Below are 20,132 nucleotides of genomic sequence, written 5' to 3'. Positions count from 1 at the left end.
TTGTTTTTTGGGTGAAAACAATTAAAATCTTGGCAAATCAAACTCAATTCTCCCAGAGCATACAAAATTCCAGACATGATTTGACCTTTGAACTCCATGTGTGACTTTTAATTCGAACATAGCAAAGTTTATTCAACAGCATTTTAATTACTAGATTAAACACAGCACAAAACCCCCAGAGCATTACGACAAGGACTAGATGAGTAGAAAAACTCACACTAGATCTCTCACTGACAGTGACTAAACAACCACATACCACTTTGATAAAGATATATAATCTTGAAAATCAATGCTGCAGTTAGATTTGTACCTCCAAGTAAGATCTTAAAGGTATCAATGTGTTATTTTTGCGCATGACAAAAGATTTTCCATAGTTTGTGCCATGTTTTTGTGAATTAATTAAAGTACTTCAATTCATTGTAAAGATACATAAAGAAAAAGACAAACTTTACTTCTAAAAAAAACTGCTTTAGATTAAAATCAATCTATTAGTATGAATTTTATCTTGTAGGCAGTCACAAGGTTATTGTGTTCCACACATTAACTTATAAATTTGCAATTGTAATAGTTATTTTGAATTGATTTTTTGCATGGTGAAGTAAGTAAAAGCTCTATTTTAAATAATTGCTAAATTTTAACATTTAATCTCATTCTTTGCTTTGGACCTTAAAAGTAGCCATGTAATTCTTACACACATCACACTGTCTCATTAAGGTCAACATTTGTGCCAAGTTATCTTAAAATCCTTCAATAGATGGATTAAGGGAGAGACGGACTCGATTTCAGCAAAGAGCTGTCTCCTTACCTTGTCCTTGAGTTCAATGAGGAGGGTCTACCGCTTACCACTCCATCTCATGTGGCGAACATTTGTGCCAAGTTATTTTAAAATCCTTTCATGCATGATCAAGTTATAGAGCAGACCTGCACTTTTATGATAATAAAGTCTTCGTTTTAACTTCAAAGCTTGCCATTGACCTTGCCTTAAACCTTTGTGGTTCTTACTGTCAAAACAACATGTCATAAAATAAATATTTTTGCCATGTTATTCTAAGAAATTTTAAGTATCGATATAGAGCAGAAAAGCCCAATTTAACAATACAGTTCTGCAATGTGACCCTTGGCCTCAACTTTTGACCTTGAAGGTGGTAGCCACATGGTTCTTGCATGCGGAATGGGTTAAAATTTGAGCCAAGTTATTTCTAAATCATTCTATGCATGTTCAGATTTGTTTTGGGATGATTCGACACACTTACAGGACGGTGATTCTCATACAGCTGCCCCTGCCTTGAAAAAACAGGTTTAGTGCATGAGCCTTAACTGTTGCCCCAGATTTGCCAGTGCAGAATGCGCAGGCTAATCAAGGACAACACTTTCCGTTTTTGAGGCTTTTTTTGTTGGAAGGACGTCTCATTGTAACAAAAATCCTGTTTAGGCAGAAAGTGTTGTCCCTGATAAGCATGTGTTGGTCTGCAAAGGCTTATATGGGATGACACTAGTCACATGAAATAAGGCCTGTTTTTCCATACCAAGGCTCAAATGTAATGAGTTGAGGAAGTCATTGTACCAGTGAGTATATCCTTGTTGTCGATATCCTTTATCCGTCTCTGTGGGAACATCAAGGCATCCAACAGGGGAAACCACAGGGCCTAAAATACCAAAAATAACATCAAGGCATCCAACAGACGAAACCACAGGGCATGAAATACCAACAAAAACATCAGGGCATAAGAGAAAACCACAGGGCCTGAAATACCAAAATACACCGTCTCAATTATCACACATACAACTGAATTTTTATGGTCAATAGTATCAAAGTGTCAATTTTTTCTGCGAAGAAAATGTTACCAGTCTTTTAAGACAGAATTCTTGGGTTCTTTTTGGGCACCTATGGCCTGTTGATGCCGACATCGCTTCTTAGTTTTTAGGTCATAGGTCTTTCCCATCTCTTTATTGCCTAGATATGCTTTTAAAAACCAGCCCATGTAACACAAATGTCATATTTCCCTTTACATGTACATTTGTAATGCTTAGTAATAAATCCAAGGTTCAATTTCTGGGTTTTCTAATATTCACCAGACATATAAAAAAGCAATGTTGTGCATATACCTCCCATAGCTCTTCATTTGTAGGCCAATTTTCATTACTATATTATGTACATTTTAGATTTATAGTAGTATTAAGTGAAAAAAAGTAAGACACAGTCACCTAAAAATTTGACTTCTACTGAAGTTAAGGGCCTTTCATAAATCATGCATAATTCTGTCCCCACTGTTAATGTATACATGTATCTCAAGTTTTGTGATCATATCTCATGTACTTCTCAAGTCATTTTGGAGATTAAAAGACATTTGGATGGACACACAGAGAAAGGGATTGCCAGACAGACATATGAAAAGAGTTATAACTAAATGTGTATACAAAGTTTCTTGAGATACCTTATGCACTTTTTGAGTAATCACAATCTTAGCTTTGATTTATTTTGAGTGTTTGCGAGTCCACACAGGCTAATCAGGGACGACAGTTTTACGCTTTTATGAATTTTGTATTTGGTATTTTCTTAATTATAGGTGGGAAGTGTTCTCCCTGGTAAGCCTGTTGGGACTGCACAGGCTATTCTGCACAGGCTATTATTGGATGCATATCGACCCACATGCCGTAGGCCTAGTTTACCCAGAAGGAGGCTCCTTTACGGACCTCTTTGGGAGACCATCCTATAACTGTTACAGGTGGTTACAGTACACAACCTCTCTGGGAGACCATCCAATAACTGTTACAGGTGGTTACAGTACACAACCTCTCTAGGAGACCATCCAATAACTGTTACAGGTGGTTACAGTACACAACCTCTCTGGGAGACCATCCAATAACTGTTACAGGTGGTTACAGTACACAACCTCTCTGGGAGACCATCCAATAACTGTTACAGGTGGTTACAGTACACAACCTCTCTGGGAGACCATCCAATAACTGTTACAGGTGGTTACAGTACACAACCTCTCTGGGAGACCATCCAATAACTGTTACAGGTGGTTACAGTACACAACCTCTCTGGGAGACCAACCTATAACTGTTACAGGTGGTTACAGTACACAACCTCTCTGGGAGACCATCCAATAACTGTTACAGGTGGTTACAGTACACAACCTCTCTAGGAGACCATCCTATAACTGTTACAGGTGGTTACAGTACACAACCTCTCTGGGAGACCATCCTATAACTGTTACAAGTGGTTACAGTACACAACCTCTCTGGAAGACCATCCTATAACTGTTACAGGTGGTTACAGTACACAACCTCTCTGGAAGACCATCCTATAACTGTTACAGGTGGTTACAGTACACAACCTCTCTGGGAGACCATCCAATAACTGTTACAGGTGGTTACAGTACACAACCTCTCTGGGAGACCATCCAATAACTGTTACAGGTGGTTACAGTACACAACCTCTCAGGGAGACCATCCAAGAACTGTTACAGGTGGTTACAGTACACAACCTCTCAGGGAGACCATCCAAGAACTGTTACAGGTGGTTACAGTACACAACCTCTCAGGGAGACCATCCAATACAACCTCTCTGGGAGACCATCCAATAACTGTTACAGGTGGTTAGAGTACACAACCTCTCTGGGAGACAATCCGAGAACTGTTACAGGTGGTTACAGTACACAACCTCTCTGGAAGACCATCCAATAACTGTTACAGGTAGTTACAGTACACGATTCTGGTGTATACTGTAAAACCATTAAATTTCGTGTGGTACGAATTTTCGTGGATTTCGTTGGTCCGCTGAGCCACGAATTCAAGTACCAACGATAATTTATACATTTTTAATCTGAAATCGGTCATTTCCGAATGTCATTACTGACATTTTCTTTTGTTGTCGGTTATCAGAGATATTTGATTTCTGTAATAGTTACTTCACTTAAGTAGTATTTTGAAAGTGAGATTGTTTGATTTTGATATGCTAGTTAATACAATATGTTGTTTTCTTGATAAGTGTTTGGGTAATAATTCTTTTTAAATCAAGCACGGTATTTAAACTGTACGTCAACAATTGTTCTTTTTCAAATTAACAGTTTGCAGATTATCACATGTCAATTAAAGTTAAAAGAGACATAACGGTTATCACACCGTGATACTAAATTGTTACTACTAGGGGACCGATTGTGATGAGAAAAGCAAATATTGTCAAACAACATTGATGGCAATTAGCGAGCGGGGACCCACAAGTGCACCGCTTTATCGCTCTTATCGACTATTATCGGCAACACTTTCATGCTTCAGTGCAAATTAACCTCAAGTCTTGATGAAAACACAGATAAGAAGATTATACTTTGTTATTACTCTGGTTGTTACAATAAAAGTTCAATTATTATGACGGTCAGTCTTCCCCAAAAATTTTAAATCCACGAAATTACGTGTCAACGAATTAGTTGTTTTTTTATTAAACCACGAAATTTCATACCAACGAATTTCTATACGTTTACAGTAGTCTCTCACCCAACTGTTACAGGTGGTTACAGTACACGATTCTGGTGTATTGTCTCTCACCCAACTGTTACAGGTGGTTACAGTACAAGATTCTGGTGTATAGTCTCTCACCCAACTGTTACAGGTGGTTACAGTACACGATTCTAGTGTATAGTCTCTCACCCAACTGTTACAGGTGGTTACAGTACACAATTCTGGTGTATAGTCTCTCACCCAACTGTTACAGGTGGTTACAGTATACGATTCTGGTGTATAGTCTCTCACCCAACTGTTACAGGTGGTTACAGTACACGATTCTGGTGTATAGTCTCTCACCCAACTGTTACAGGTGGTTACAGTACACGATTCTGGTGTATAGTCTCTCACCCAACTGGTACAGGTGGTTACAGTACACGATTCTGGTGTATAGTCTCTCACCCAACTGTAACAGGTGGTTACAGTACACGATTCTGGTGTATAGTCTCTCACCCTACTGTTACAGGTGGTTACAGTACACGATTCTGGTGTATAGTCTCTCGCCCAACTGTTACAGGTGGTAACAGTACACGATTCTGGTGTATAGTCTCTCACCAAACTGTTACATGTGGTTACAGTACAACATTATGGTGTATGCACTCTCACCCAACTGTGACTATGGTGAAAGTACAATATTCTGGTGTATACTTTCTCACCCAACTGTGACTATGGTGAAAGTACAATATTCTGGTGTATACTTTCTCACCCAACTGTGACTATGGTGAAAGTACAATATTCTGGTGTATACTTTCTTACCCAACTGTGACTATGGTGAGAGTACAACAATCTTTTTTCACTAACCTCTCTTGATGGCTCGTCCATCTTGTTAGAGTTTCTCTGACACAGCTGCACAATCACCAGCAGCACCGCCTCCACCTCCCCAAACTGGCCACCAGCATCTAGCCAACAACAACATCAGTATCATCAGCCTTATCATTATGATTATCATCATCATTATCCTCGCAACACTTTTTAAAACATCGTCATCGTATTCATACACTTTATCATCATCATCATCATCATCATCATCATCATCATCATCATCATCATCATCATCATCTTCTTCTTCTTCTTCTTCATCACCACCACCTCACTACCATCACTTTGTAAAATGTGTCATCACACACTCAAGCATTATCATTATCGATTAACACCACCATAGACGTCCTTTCTAATGATCTTCCACCTACTCACCCTACTCCTCCTCCTCCTCTTTTAAAAAATCATCATAATAAGCACAGAGTATTTAGGAATTCCAATATAATTTTCATAACTCAATATGTATCAATATTAGTCCATAATTAAAAGATCCCTAAGAGTATGATACAATAATTGTATTATATTATTGTCGGGATGCATAATAATCTAATAATTATAGATAAAATACAAACAACAAAAAATGTGTGTCACCTTTGCCTTCTTTTGAACTGCCAAGAAGATTTTCTGTTAGCTTTTTCAGCTTTCCTGACAGAGTCTGCAAAGAAAATGTTCATAAAATCTAAGCTGAGTGTACATTTGGACTGTACAAATAATATCATGGATATGAGAATACCTTAAGCTAAGATTAATGTTAAATCTTACTTTGTGACATGTAAATTTTTTTTTTATGTTTCAGAAAACAAATCAGCAATAATAAAATATAATGAAAGTAAACTTATTAAAAACATTCAGTTAACAGTTGCAAGGTACATAAACATTTCCAATAATTAAATGTCTGATTTCACACATTATCATTTTAACAAGTCAACTAACTTCTAATTAACTGACATAATTACTTCCCATTGCTAGTACTGTTAACTCCATTTAATTGCAGTTGAGAACTGGAAACACTGCTACCAATCCTGTTAATTGTCAGATGACATGAAGATTGAGGAAGGTGTGAATCAGAACAGGAAGGGGGCTTTGTATATAAAGGGAAGCTCTCCTTAAGGGACCAACAACAAGTGTAGAAACTTATGATTACAAACTGAATTGAAGGCAAATATCTCTACTGTCTCTACATGATTTGTGACAAATACAGCAGGGAGGCTTAAAAACATAACTTCAAAGGGTATGTGTGTTGATCTTAAATAACTAAACATGATTTTAAAATATCAAACAATACAATTAACAAAGAAACATTGTACTTATACAAATGCTGTGAAATTAAATTTCATGCCTAACGAGAATTAACTGCCAACTGCATCAACACAATTTCTAAATTCATGCTATATTTATTATAAATCCATTCCAAATTATAATGCACATATGGGTATTGTTCATTAAACGACTCTATTATGTAAAATAAATTTAAATCAGAAACATGTTTGGAGCAAACAAAGAAAATCAACCATATGATTGGATACAACATAAAAATAACTCGTATTTACATCAATTTGGGATAGACTCATCTTATAGGAACATTTCCATGTTTCCTGGTACTGATGTGTGATAATGTGATATAGTCATTAGCACATGTCTGTGCTGGGAGATATAGTGTTCCAAATATTCATATCAATTTTGGACATGCTTGTCTTTAAGGAACATTCCATGTTTCCTGGTACAGATGTGTGATAATGTGATATAGTCATTAGCACATGTCTGTGCTGGGAGATATAGTGTTCCATATATTCATATCAATTAGGGATAGACTTTGTCTTAAAAGAAAATTTCCATGTTTCCTGGTAGAGATGTGTGATAAAGTGATATAGTCATAAGCACATACCTGTGCTGGGAAATATAGTGTCCCATATATTCATATCAACTTAGGACAGACTTGCCTTATAGGAACATTTCCATGTTTCCTGGTACTGATGTGTGATAATGTGATATAGTCATTAGCACATGCCTGTGCTGGGAGATATAGTGTTCCATTAATTCATATCAATTTGGGATAGACTTTGTCTTATAGGAACATTTTCATGTTTCCAGGAACTGATGTGTGATAATGTGATATAGGCATTAGCACATGTCTGTGCTGGGAGATATAGTGTTCCATATATTTATATCAATTAGGGATAGACTTTGTCTTAAAAGAAAATTTCCATGTTTCCTGGTAGAGATGTGTGATAAAGTGATATAGTCATAAGCACATACCTGTGCTGGGAAATATAGTGTCCCATATATTCATATCAACTTGGGACAGACTTGCCTTATAGGAACATTTCCATGTTTCCTGGTACTGATGTGTGATAATGTGATATAGTCATTAGCACATGCCTGTGCTGGGAGATATAGTGTTCCATTAATTCATATCAATTTGGGATAGACTTTGTCTTATAGGAACATTTTCATGTTTCCAGGAACTGATGTGTGATAATGTGATATAGTCATTAGCACATGTCTGTGCTGGGAGATATAGTGTTCCATATATTTATATCAATTAGGGATAGACTTTGTCTTAAAAGAAAATTTCCATGTTTCCTGGTAGAGATGTGTGATAAAGTGATATAGTCATAAGCACATACCTGTGCTGGGAAATATAGTGTCCCATATATTCATATCAACTTAGGACAGACTTGCCTTATAGGAACATTTCCATGTTTCCTGGTACTGATGTGTGATAATGTGATATAGTCATTAGCACATGCCTGTGCTGGGAGATATAGTGTTCCATTAATTCATATCAATTTGGGATAGACTTTGTCTTATAGGAACATTTTCATGTTTCCAGGAACTGATGTGTGATAATGTGATATAGGCATTAGCACATGTCTGTGCTGGGAGATATAGTGTTCCATATATTTATATCAATTAGGGATAGACTTTGTCTTAAAAGAAAATTTCCATGTTTCCTGGTAGAGATGTGTGATAAAGTGATATAGTCATAAGCACATACCTGTGCTGGGAAATATAGTGTCCCATATATTCATATCAACTTGGGACAGACTTGCCTTATAGGAACATTTCCATGTTTCCTGGTACTGATGTGTGAGAATGTGATATAGTCATTAGCACATGCCTGTGCTGGGAGATATAGTGTTCCACATATAAACATCAATTGTGATAGACTTGTCTTATAGGAACATTTCCATGTTTCCTGGTACTGATGTGTGATAATGTGATATAGTCATTAGCACATGTCTGTGCTGGGAGATATAGTGTTCCATATATTCATATCAATTTGGGATAGACTTTGTCTTATAGGTATATTTTCATGTTTCCAGGAACTGATGTGTGATAATGTGATATAGTCATTAGCACATGTCTGTCCTGGGAGATATAGTGTTCCATATATTCATATCAATTAGGGATAGACTTTGTCTTAAAAGAAAATTTCCATGTTTCCTGGTAGAGATGTGTGATAAAGTGATATAGTCATAAGCACATACCTGTGCTGGGAAATATAGTGTCCCATATATTCATATCAACTTGGGACAGACTTGCCTTATAGGAACATTTCCATGTTTCCTGGTACTGATGTGTGAGAATGTGATATAGTCATTAGCACATGCCTGTGCTGGGAGATATAGTGTTCCACATATAAACATCAATTGTGATAGACTTGTCTTATAGGAACATTTCCATGTTTCCTGGTACTGATGTGTGATAATGTGATATAGTCATTAGCACATGTCTGTGCTGGGAGATATAGTGTTCCATATATTCATATCAATTTGGGATAGACTTTGTCTTATAGGTATATTTTCATGTTTCCAGGAACTGATGTGTGATAATGTGATATAGTCATTAGCACATGTCTGTCCTGGGAGATATAGTGTTCCATATATTCATATCAATTAGGGATAGACTTTGTCTTAAAAGAAAATTTCCATGTTTCCTGGTAGAGATGTGTGATAGTGATATAGTCATAAGCACATACCTGTGCTGGGAAATATAGTGTCCCATATATTCATATCAACTTGGGACAGACTTGCCTTATAGGAACATTTCCATGTTTCCTGGTACTGATGTGTGAGAATGTGATATAGTCATTAGCACATGCCTGTGCTGGGAGATAAAGTGTTCCATATATTCATATCAATAAGGGATCAACATGTCTGATAGGAACATTTCCATGTTTCCTGGTACAGATGTGTGATAATGTGATATAGTCATTAGCACATGTCTGTGCTGGGAGATATAGTGTTCCATATATTCATATCAATTTGGGATAGACTTTGTATTATAGGAACATTTCCATGTTTCCTGGTACTGATGTGTGATAATGTGATATAGTCATTAGCACATGTCTGTGCTGGGAGATATAGTGTTCGACATATTCATATCAATTTGGGATAGATTTGTCTTATACGAACATTTTCATGTTTCCTGGTACAGATGTGTGATAATGCGATATAGTCATTAGCACATGCCTGTGCTGGGAGGTATAGTGTTTGACATATTCATATCAATTTGGGATAGATTTTGTCTTATAGGAACATTTCCATGTTTCCTGGTACAGATGCGTGATAATGTGATATAGTCATTAGCACATGTCTGTGCTGGGAGATAAAGTGTTACACATATTCATATCAATTTGGGATGGACTTATCTTTTAGGAACATTTCCATGTTTTTTCTGGTACTGATGTGTGATTATGTGATATAGTCATAAGCACATGCCTGTGCTGGGAGATATAGTGTTTGACATAATCATATCAATAAGGGAAAGACTTGTCTTATTTGAACATTTCTATGTTTCCTGGTACAGATGTGCGATAATGTGGTATAGTCATTAGCACATGTCTGTGCTGGGAGATATAGTGTTCCATATATTCATATCAATTATTGATGACTTGTCTTATGAGAACATTTCCATGTTTCCTGATACAGATGTGTGATAATGTGATATAGTCAATAGCACATGTCATTGCTGGGAGATATAGTGTTCCATTAATTCATATAAATTTGAAATGGTCTTTGTCTTATAGGAAAATTTTCATGTTTCCTGGTACAATTGTGTGATAATGTGATATAGTCATTAGCACATGCCTGTGCTGGGAGATATAGTGTTCCATATATTCATATTAATTTGGGATCTTTGTCTTACTGGAACATTTGATGTTTCAAGGTACAGATGTGTGATAATGTGATATAGTCATTAGCACATGTCATTGCTGGGAGATATAGTGTTCCATTAATTCATATAAATTTGAAATGGTCTTTGTCTTATATGAACATTTCCATGTTTCCTGGTACAGATGTGTGATAATGTGATAAAGTCATTAGCACATGCCTGTGCTGGGAGATACAGTGTTCCACATAATCATATCAATTTGGGATATACTTGTCTTATAGGAACATTTCCATGTTTCCTGGTACAGATGTGTGATAATGTGATATAGTCATTAGCACATGTCTGTGCTGGGAGGTATATTGTTCAACATATTCATATCAATAAGGGATCAATTTGTCTTTTAGGAACATTTCCATGTTTCCTGGTACAGATGTGTGATAATGTGATATAGTCATTAGCACATGCCTGTGCTGGGAGATATAGTGTTCCATATATTCATATAAATTTGGGATAGACTTTGTCTTATAGGAACATTTCCATGTTTCCTGGTACAGATATGTGATAATGTGATATAGTCATTAGCACATGTCTGTGCTGGGAGATATAGTGTTCCACATATTAACATCAATTGTGATAGACTTGTCTTATAGGAACATTTCCATGTTTCCTGGTACAGATGTGTGATAATGTGATATAGTCATTAGCACATGCCTGTGCTGGGAGATAAATTGTTCCACATATTAACATCAATTGTGATAGACTTATCTGATAGGAAAAATTCCATGTTTCCTGGTACAGATGCGTGATAATGTGATATAGTCATTAGCACATGTCTGTGCTGGGAGATATAGTGTTCCATATATTCATATCAATTTGCAAAGGACTTTGTCTTATAGGAACATTTCCATGTTTCCTGGTACAGATGTGTGATAATGTGATATAGTCATTAGCACATGCCTGTGCTGGGAGATAAATTGTTCCACATATTAACATCAATTGTGATAGACTTATCTGATAGGAAAAATTCCATGTTTCCTGGTACAGATGCGTGATAATGTGATATAGTCATTAGCACATGTCTGTGCTGGGAGATATAGTGTTCCATATATTCATATCAATTTGCAAAGGACTTTGTCTTATAGGAACATTTCCATGTTTCCTGGTACAGATGTGCTATAATGTGATATAGTCATTAGCACATGCCCATGCTGGGAGATATAGTGTTCAACATATTCATATCAATTTGGGATGGATTTACCTGATAGGAACATTTCCATGTTTTCTGGTAGAGATGTGTGATAATGTGATATAGTCATTAGCACATGTCTTTGCTGGGAGGTATATTGTTCAACATATTCATATCAATAAGGAAATGACTTGTCTTTTAGGAACATTTCCATGTTTCCTGGTACAGATGTGCGATAATTTGATATAGTCATTAGCACATGTCTGTGCTGGGAGATATAGTGTTCCACATAATTATATCAATTTATGAAGGACTTTGTCTTATAGGAACATTTCAATGTTTCCTGGTACAGATGTGTGATAATATGATTTAGTCATTAGCACATGTCTGTGCTGGGATATATATTGTTCCACATATTCATATCTATAAGGGATCAACATGTCTTTTAGGAACATTTCCATGTTTCCTGGTACAGATGTGTGATAATGTGACATAGTCATTAGCACATGCCTGTGCTGGGAGATATATTGTTCCACATATTCATATCAATAAGGGATAGACTTGTCTTATAGGAACATTTACATGTTTTCTGGTACAGATGTGTAATAATAAGATATAGTCATTAGCACATGCCTGTGCTGGGAGATATAGTGTTTGACATATTCATATCAATTTGGGATGGGCTTATCATCTTATAGGAACATTTCCATGTTTCCTGGTACTGATGTGTGACAATGTGATATAGTCATTAGCACATGCCTGTGCTGGGAGATAAATTATTCCACATATTCATATCAATAAGGGATCAATATGTCTTTTAGGAACATTTCCATATTTCCTGGTACAGATGTGTGATAATGTGATATAGTCATTAGCACATGTCTGTGCTGGGAGATATATTGTTCCACATATTCATATCAATTTGCAAAAGACTTTGTCTTCTAGGAACATTTCCATGTTTCCTGGTACAGATGTGCTATAATGTGATATAGTCATTAGCACATGCCTTTGCTGGGAGATATAGTGTTCAACATATTCATATCAATTTGGGATAGATTTGTCTTATAGGAACATTTCCATGTTTCCTGGTACAGATATGTGATAATGTGATATAGTCATTAGCACATGTCTGTGCTGGGAGATATAGTGTTCCACATATTAACATCAATTGTGATAGACTTGTCTTATAGGAACATTTCCATGTTTCCTGGTACATTTGTGTGATAATGTGATATAGTCATTAGCACATGCCTGTGCTGGGAGATAAATTGTTCCACATATTAACATCAATTGTGATAGACTTATCTTATAGGAACATTTCCATGTTTCCTGGTACAGATGTGTGATAATGTGATATAATCATTAGCACATGTCTGTGCTGGGAGATATATTGTTCCACATATTCATATCAATAAGGGATCGACTTGTCTTTTAGGAACATTTCCATGTTTCCTGGTACAGATGTGTGATAATGTGATATAGTCATTAGCACATGTCTGTGCTGGGAGATATAGTGTTCCACATATTTATATCAATTTATGAAGGACTTTGTCTTATAGGAACATTTCCATGTTTTCTGGTACAGATGTGTAATAATAAGATATAGTCATTAGCACATGCCTGTGCTGGGAGATATAGTGTTTGACATATTCATATCAATTTGGGATGGGCTTATCATCTTATAGGAACATTTCCATGTTTCCTGGTACTGATGTGTGACAATGTGATATAGTCATTAGCACATGCCTGTGCTGGGAGCTAAATTATTCCACATATTCATATCAATAAGGGATCAATATGTCTTTTAGGAACATTTCCATATTTCCTGGTACAGATGTGTGATAATGTGATATAGTCATTAGCACATGTCTGTGCTGGGAGATATATTGTTCCACATATTCATATCAATTTGCAAAAGACTTTGTCTTCTAGGAACATTTCCATGTTTCCTGGTACAGATGTGCTATAATGTGATATAGTCATTAGCACATGCCTTTGCTGGGAGATATAGTGTTCAACATATTCATATCAATTTGGGATAGATTTGTCTTATAGGAACATTTCCATGTTTCCTGGTACAGATATGTGATAATGTGATATAGTCATTAGCACATGTCTGTGCTGGGAGATATAGTGTTCCACATATTAACATCAATTGTGATAGACTTGTCTTATAGGAACATTTCCATGTTTCCTGGTACATTTGTGTGATAATGTGATATAGTCATTAGCACATGTCTGTGCTGGGAGATATAGTGTTCCATATATTTATATCAATTAGGGATAGACTTTGTCTTAAAAGAAAATTTCCATGTTTCCTGGTAGAGATGTGTGATAAAGTGATATAGTCATAAGCACATACCTGTGCTGGGAGATATAGTGTTCCACATATTAACATCAATTGTGATAGACTTGTCTTATAGGAACATTTCCATGTTTCCTGGTACAGATGTGTGATAATGTGATATAGTCATTAGCCCATGCCTGTGCTGGGAGATAAATTGTTCCACATATTAACATCAATTGTGATAGACTTATCTTATAGGAACATTTCCATGTTTCCTGGTACAGATGTGTGATAATGTGATATAATCATTAGCACATGTCTGTGCTGGGAGATATATTGTTCCACATATTCATATCAATAAGGGATCGACTTGTCTTTTAGGAACATTTCCATGTTTCCTGGTACAGATGTGTGATAATGTGATATAGTCATTAGCACATGTCTGTGCTGGGAGATATAGTGTTCCACATATTTATATCAATTTATGAAGGACTTTGTCTTATAGGAACATTTCCATGTTTCCTGGTACTGTTGTGTGATAATATGATATAGTCATTAGCATATGTCTGTGCTGGAAGATATAGTGTTCCACATATTCATATCAATGAGGGATCGACATGTCTTTTAGGAACATTTCCATGTTTCCTGGTACATATGTGTGATAATATGATATAGTCATTACCACATGTCTGTGCTGGGAGATATATTGTTCCACATATTCATATCAATAAGGGATCAACATGTCTTTTAGGAACATTTCCATGTTTCCTGGTACAGATGCGTGATAATGTGATATAGTCATTAGCACATGTCTGTGCTGGGGGATATATTGTTCCACATATTCATATCAATAAGGGATAGATTTGTCTTATAGGAACATTTCCATGTTTCCTGGTACAGATGTGTGATAATAAGATATAGTCATTAGCACATGCCTTTGCTGGGAGATATAGTGTTTGACATATTCATATCAATTTGGGATGGGCTTATCATCTTATAGGAACATTTCCATGTTTCCTGGTAATGATGTGTGACAATGTGATATAGTCAGAGTAGCACATGCCTGTGCTGGGAGATATATTGTTCCACATATTCATATCAATTTTGGACATGCTTGTCTTAGAGGAACATTTCCATGTTTCCTGGTAATGATGTGTGACAATGTGATATAGTCATTAGCACATGTCTGTGCTGGGAGATATATTGTTCCACATATTCATATCAATAAGGGATCAACATGTCTTTTAGGAACATTTCCATGTTTCCTGGTACTGATGTGTGATAATGTGATATAGTCATTAGCACATGCCTGTGCTGGGAGATATAGTGTTCCAAATATTCATATCAATTTTGGACATGCTTGTATTTAAGGAACATTCCATGTTTCCTGGTACAGATGTGTGATAATGTGATATAGTCATTAGCACATGTCTGTGCTGGGAGATAAAGTGTTCCACATATTCATATCAATTTTGGACATGCTTGTCTTAAAGGAACATTCCATGGTTCCTGGTGTGTGATAATGTGATATAGTCATTAGCACATGGCTGTGCTGGTATTTATATTGTTCCATACATTCATATCAATCTGGGATAGACTTTACTAAAAGGAATATTTTCGTTAGCACATGCCTATGCATAAAGATGCAGTGTTGCACTGATTCATCAACATGCGATGGAGTTGACATCAAAGAACATTTTCATTTTTCTTGATACAGATGTTTGATAGAATACAGTGATTAGTAGATGAAGACATTTTAGCAGACCAACCAAACAAATTTGTTACTGCAGAAGTTTGGGGTTTAAAAACTTATAAACTTTTAAAGTAACAGATTATTTTAAAGCCATGTTGCATTACCATTTTTGCGGAATGTATATTTAAGTTTCATTCTGGAAAAAACTGGGACAACACTTCCTGCTTTCATGAAATTTTTGAAATTTTTCATGTACAGGCAGTCTCTTTTCAATGAGAACAAAAATCCAGATAATACCGAAAATGTCGTCCCTGACTCAACTGAGGCTCATTTGATTCTCACCTACAGGTAAATGCCCAATGCTCCCTGTACATCCCTATATATTAGAGGCTCACCTGTAGGTAAATGCCAAATGCTCCCTGTACATCCCTATATATTAGAGTCTCACCTACAGGTAAATGCCCAATGCTCCCTGTACATCCCTATATATTAGAGGCTCACCTGTAGGTAAATGCCCAATGCTCCCTGTACATCCCTATATATTAGAGGCTCACCTGTAGGTAAATGCCCAATGCTCCCTGTACATCCCTATATATTAGAGGCTCACCTGAAGGTAAATGCCCAATGCTCCCTGTACATCCCTATATATTAGAGGCTCACCTCTAGGTAAATACCAAATGCTCCCTGTACATCCCTATATATTAGAGGCTAACCTGTGGGTAAATGCCAAATGCTCCCTGTACATCCCTATATATTACAGGCTCACCTGTAGGTAAATGCCAAATGCTCCCTGTACATCCCTATATATTAGAGGCTCACCTGAAGGTAAATGCCCGTCCCTATATATTAGAGGCTCACCTAAATGTAAATGCCAAATGCTCCCTGTACATCCTGATATATTAGAGGCTCACCTGTAGGTAAATGCCCAATGCTCCCTGTACATCCCTATATATTAGAGGCTCACCTGAAGGTAAATGCCCAATGCATCCTGTTATTAGAGGCTAACCTGAAGGTAAATGCCTGTCCCTACATATTAGAGGCTCACCTGAAGGTACATGTAAATGCCAAATGCTCCCTGTACATCCCTATACATAAGAGGCTCACCTGTAAATGCTCAATTAAACATGTACATCCCTATATATTAGAGGCTCACCTGAAGGTAAATGCAAAATGCCCCCTGTACATCCCTATTTATTAGAGGCTCACCTAAAGGTAAATGCCCTACCCTATATATTAGAGGCTCACCTGAAGGTAAATGCCAAATGCTCCCTGTACATCCCTATATATTAGAGGCTCACCTGAAGGTAAATGCCAAATGCTCCCTGCACATCCCTATATATTGGAGGCTCACCTGTAGGTAAATGCAAAATGCTCCCTGTACATCCCTATATATTAGAGGCTCACCTGTAGGTAAATGCCAAATGCTCCCTGTACATCCCTATATATTAGAGGCTCACCTGAAGGTAAATGCCAAATGCTCCCTGTACATCCCTATATATTAGAGGCTCGCCTGAAGGTAAATGCCAAATGCTCCCTGTACATCCCTATATATTAGAGGCTCACATAAAGGTAAATGAAAAATGCTCCCTGTACATTCCTATATATTAGAGGCTCACCTGAAGGATAATGCCAAATGCTCCCTGTACATTCTTATATATTAAAGGCTCACTTGAAAGTAAATGCCAAATGCTCCCTGTACATTCTTATATATTAGAGGCCCATCTGAAGGTAAATGCCAAATGCTCCCTGTACATTCTTATGTGTTAGAGACTCACCTGAAGGTAAATGCCAAATGCTCCCTGTACATCCCTATATATTAGAGGCCCACGTGAAGGTCATTGCCAAATGCTCCCTGTACATTCTTATATATTAGAGGCTCACTTGAAGGTAAATGCCAAATGCTCCCTGAACATTCCTATATATTAGAGGCCCACCTGAAGGTTAATGCCAAATGCTCCCTGTACATCCCTATATATTAGAGTCTCACCTGTAGGTAAATGCCTAATGCTCCCTGTATATCCCTATATATTAGAGGCTCACCTGTAGGTAAATGCCAAATGCTCCCTGTATATCCCTATATATTAGAGGCACACCTGAAGGTAAATGCCAAATGCTCCCTGTATATCCCTATATATTAGAGGCTCACCTGTAGGTTAATGCCTAATGCTCCCTGTATATCCCTATATATTAGAGGCTCACCTGAAGGTAAATGCCTAATGCTCCCTTTATATCCCTATATATTAGAGGCTCACCTGAAGGTAAATGCCTAATGCTCCCTGTATATACCTATATATTAGAGGCTCACCTGAAGGTAAATGCCAAATGCTCCCTGTACATCCCCTGCCTTCTCCAGCAGATATGCCGTGGCTTCTGACAAACTGTGCTTTCGGCAGATCTTTTAAACAGTAAACATATCACATACATGTAGGTATTATTACAAGATGTGATATAAAAGGCCAACTTATATTTACTTTTTAAAATTAAAGCAAATATGTAGCTTATCCCAATGCCGTACTAAGCTGATATCACAAAAGTTAGCCCAAATCACCATATAAGTTTCATTTTTCTATAAAGGCAGTTTCATAACTTTTAATAAGAATTATTTCTTATACAGACTGTAATACAACCACACTGGACAACAGTTTATTGGACACTTTATGTATTTGACATTGTTCTGACATACATAGTCTTAAAAAAATAACAATAAAATAAAAATATTCTAAAAAGCCGTTGGATAAAGCTATAGTTGATGTGCTAAAGAAACCTAACACACTCACATCGAGGGTCTGTTCCAGTCGGTAGCCGTCATTGACCTTGATGAAGGTGTACACGTCAGCGGGTCTGTAGCGACACAGCAGGTCGATGTAAAGCTCAAAGATAGCTGCCTCCACCTGCACCTGGCTCTCAGGGTTGATGGCACTGCCGCTGGCATCCCTGTTATGTGTAAGGCAATGGAGCCTTGCTCTGGGAAAACTCAGGCTTAATACATTTGTGTCTTGTTCTGAGAAAATTGAGATTAATGCATGTGCGTAGAGTGTCATCCCAGATTAGCCTGTGCAGTCCGCACAGGCTAATCAGGGACGACACTTTCTGCTTTTATGGTATTTTTAGTTTCAAGGAAGTCCCTCCTTGCCGAAAATCAAGTTTAGGCGGAAAGTGTCGTCCCTGATTAGCCTGTGCAGACTGCACAGGCTAAACTGGGATGACACTTTACGCACATGCATTAAGCCCAGTTTTCTCAGAACAAGACACATTTGTGTTAAGTGTCATCCCAGATTAGCCTGTGTGGTTCAAACAGGCTTATCAGGGATGACACTTTACGCTTTAATGGGTTTTTTTTCTTTAAAAGGAAGTCACTTCTTAGTGATCATCAAGTTTAGGTGGACAGTGTCGTTATTGATAAGCCTGTGTGGACAGCACAGGCTGATATGAGATGACACATTTTAAGCTCATGCATAACACCCAGTTTTCCCGAACAAGGCTCAATATATCTGGAAAGCTGTTTGCAAAGCAGAAATGCCCCCTCAAGAAGAAATGAGGGCAAACTTAAAACAAATGAAGGGCTACAACTCAAAAGATCCTAAGGCGATTATGGTTTATAATTGAACTTGGAACATGCTTGTGTTTTCTATGACTCACCTATACAACATGACCCCCTGTAGGAACTGGAAGAGTACGCGTTCATCTCCCTGCAGTTGTTTCACCACGTCCTTGAGTTCCACTGTCAGGTGACTCACCACCATCTTAGCGGCCTGCTTGCTGTCTATAGACACCAACTCCTGCACAAATACATTACACCTATTGAGATAATTTGTGCAAAAACAAGAGCTGTTTTTGTGAAAAACACTGCCCCCTACTGCACTTCGAAGCAGGTAAGAAAAAATTCCAAAGTCCAAGGCCCGTGATAGCATAAAAATTCAATGGACCAGAACAAAACTCGAACTTCATCAGTAAGTCATGTAGGTAGACTCACATACCCAAAATAAGGTCAGTGTCTGAAAGTGCTAAGAAACAAAGTCTTGAAAAGTGATATTTTAAAGAAAATTCCAAGGCCCATAACTTTGTAAAAAATCCATGGATTTGAATGAAACCAAAACTAAAACTGGAAATCAAGTAGGTTGAATCACACACCAAAAATCAAGTCAGTATCTGCAAGAGTTTATGAACAGTCAGAAAAACTGGTATTCTAGGGAAAATTCCAAAGTCTTAGGCCCATAATTTCATAGACCAGAACAAAACCAGAACTTTAAAAGTAGGTCAAGTAGGCAGACTTACACGCCAAAAATTAGGTCAATATCTGCAAGTGTTTAGGAAAAAAGTTCAGAAAAATGTTATTCAAGAGAAAAATTGTAAGTAACTTTAAAAAAAATATATAATTAAATGAACCTGAACTAAACAATAACTGAATCTGCAAGTCATGCAGTTTGGCTCCCACACCTAAAATCTGGTAGAAAGCTGAAAGCATTTAGAAAAAAACACTGGAAACCGCATGCCAGATAGACAGACATACACATGGACTGCTA

General features: G+C 37.1%; 1 protein-coding gene across 3 annotated transcripts in view; it reads right to left on the bottom strand.

Annotated features, from left to right (window-relative positions):
- Positions 1-20,132, bottom strand: part of LOC127847141 (vacuolar protein sorting-associated protein 8 homolog) — a 98,588-nt gene that overhangs the window by 12,034 nt on the left and 66,422 nt on the right. For all 3 annotated transcript variants that reach the window (XM_052378817.1, XM_052378818.1, XM_052378819.1), the window contains exons 30-35: positions 19,249-19,388; positions 18,387-18,543; positions 17,915-18,004; positions 5,917-5,980; positions 5,308-5,405; positions 1,565-1,646 (exon numbers count right to left, since the gene is read on the bottom strand). In XM_052378817.1, coding sequence (XP_052234777.1) covers positions 1,565-1,646; positions 5,308-5,405; positions 5,917-5,980; positions 17,915-18,004; positions 18,387-18,543; positions 19,249-19,388 — 631 coding nt within the window. The remainder of the gene's footprint in view (positions 1-1,564; positions 1,647-5,307; positions 5,406-5,916; positions 5,981-17,914; positions 18,005-18,386; positions 18,544-19,248; positions 19,389-20,132) is intronic.

Source organism: Dreissena polymorpha, chromosome 10 (genome assembly GCF_020536995.1).
Source record: "Dreissena polymorpha isolate Duluth1 chromosome 10, UMN_Dpol_1.0, whole genome shotgun sequence".
NCBI lineage: Eukaryota > Metazoa > Mollusca > Bivalvia > Myida > Dreissenidae > Dreissena > Dreissena polymorpha.
The sequence above is the reverse complement of the archived record's forward strand: the minus strand, read 5'-3'. Positions and strand labels throughout refer to the sequence as shown.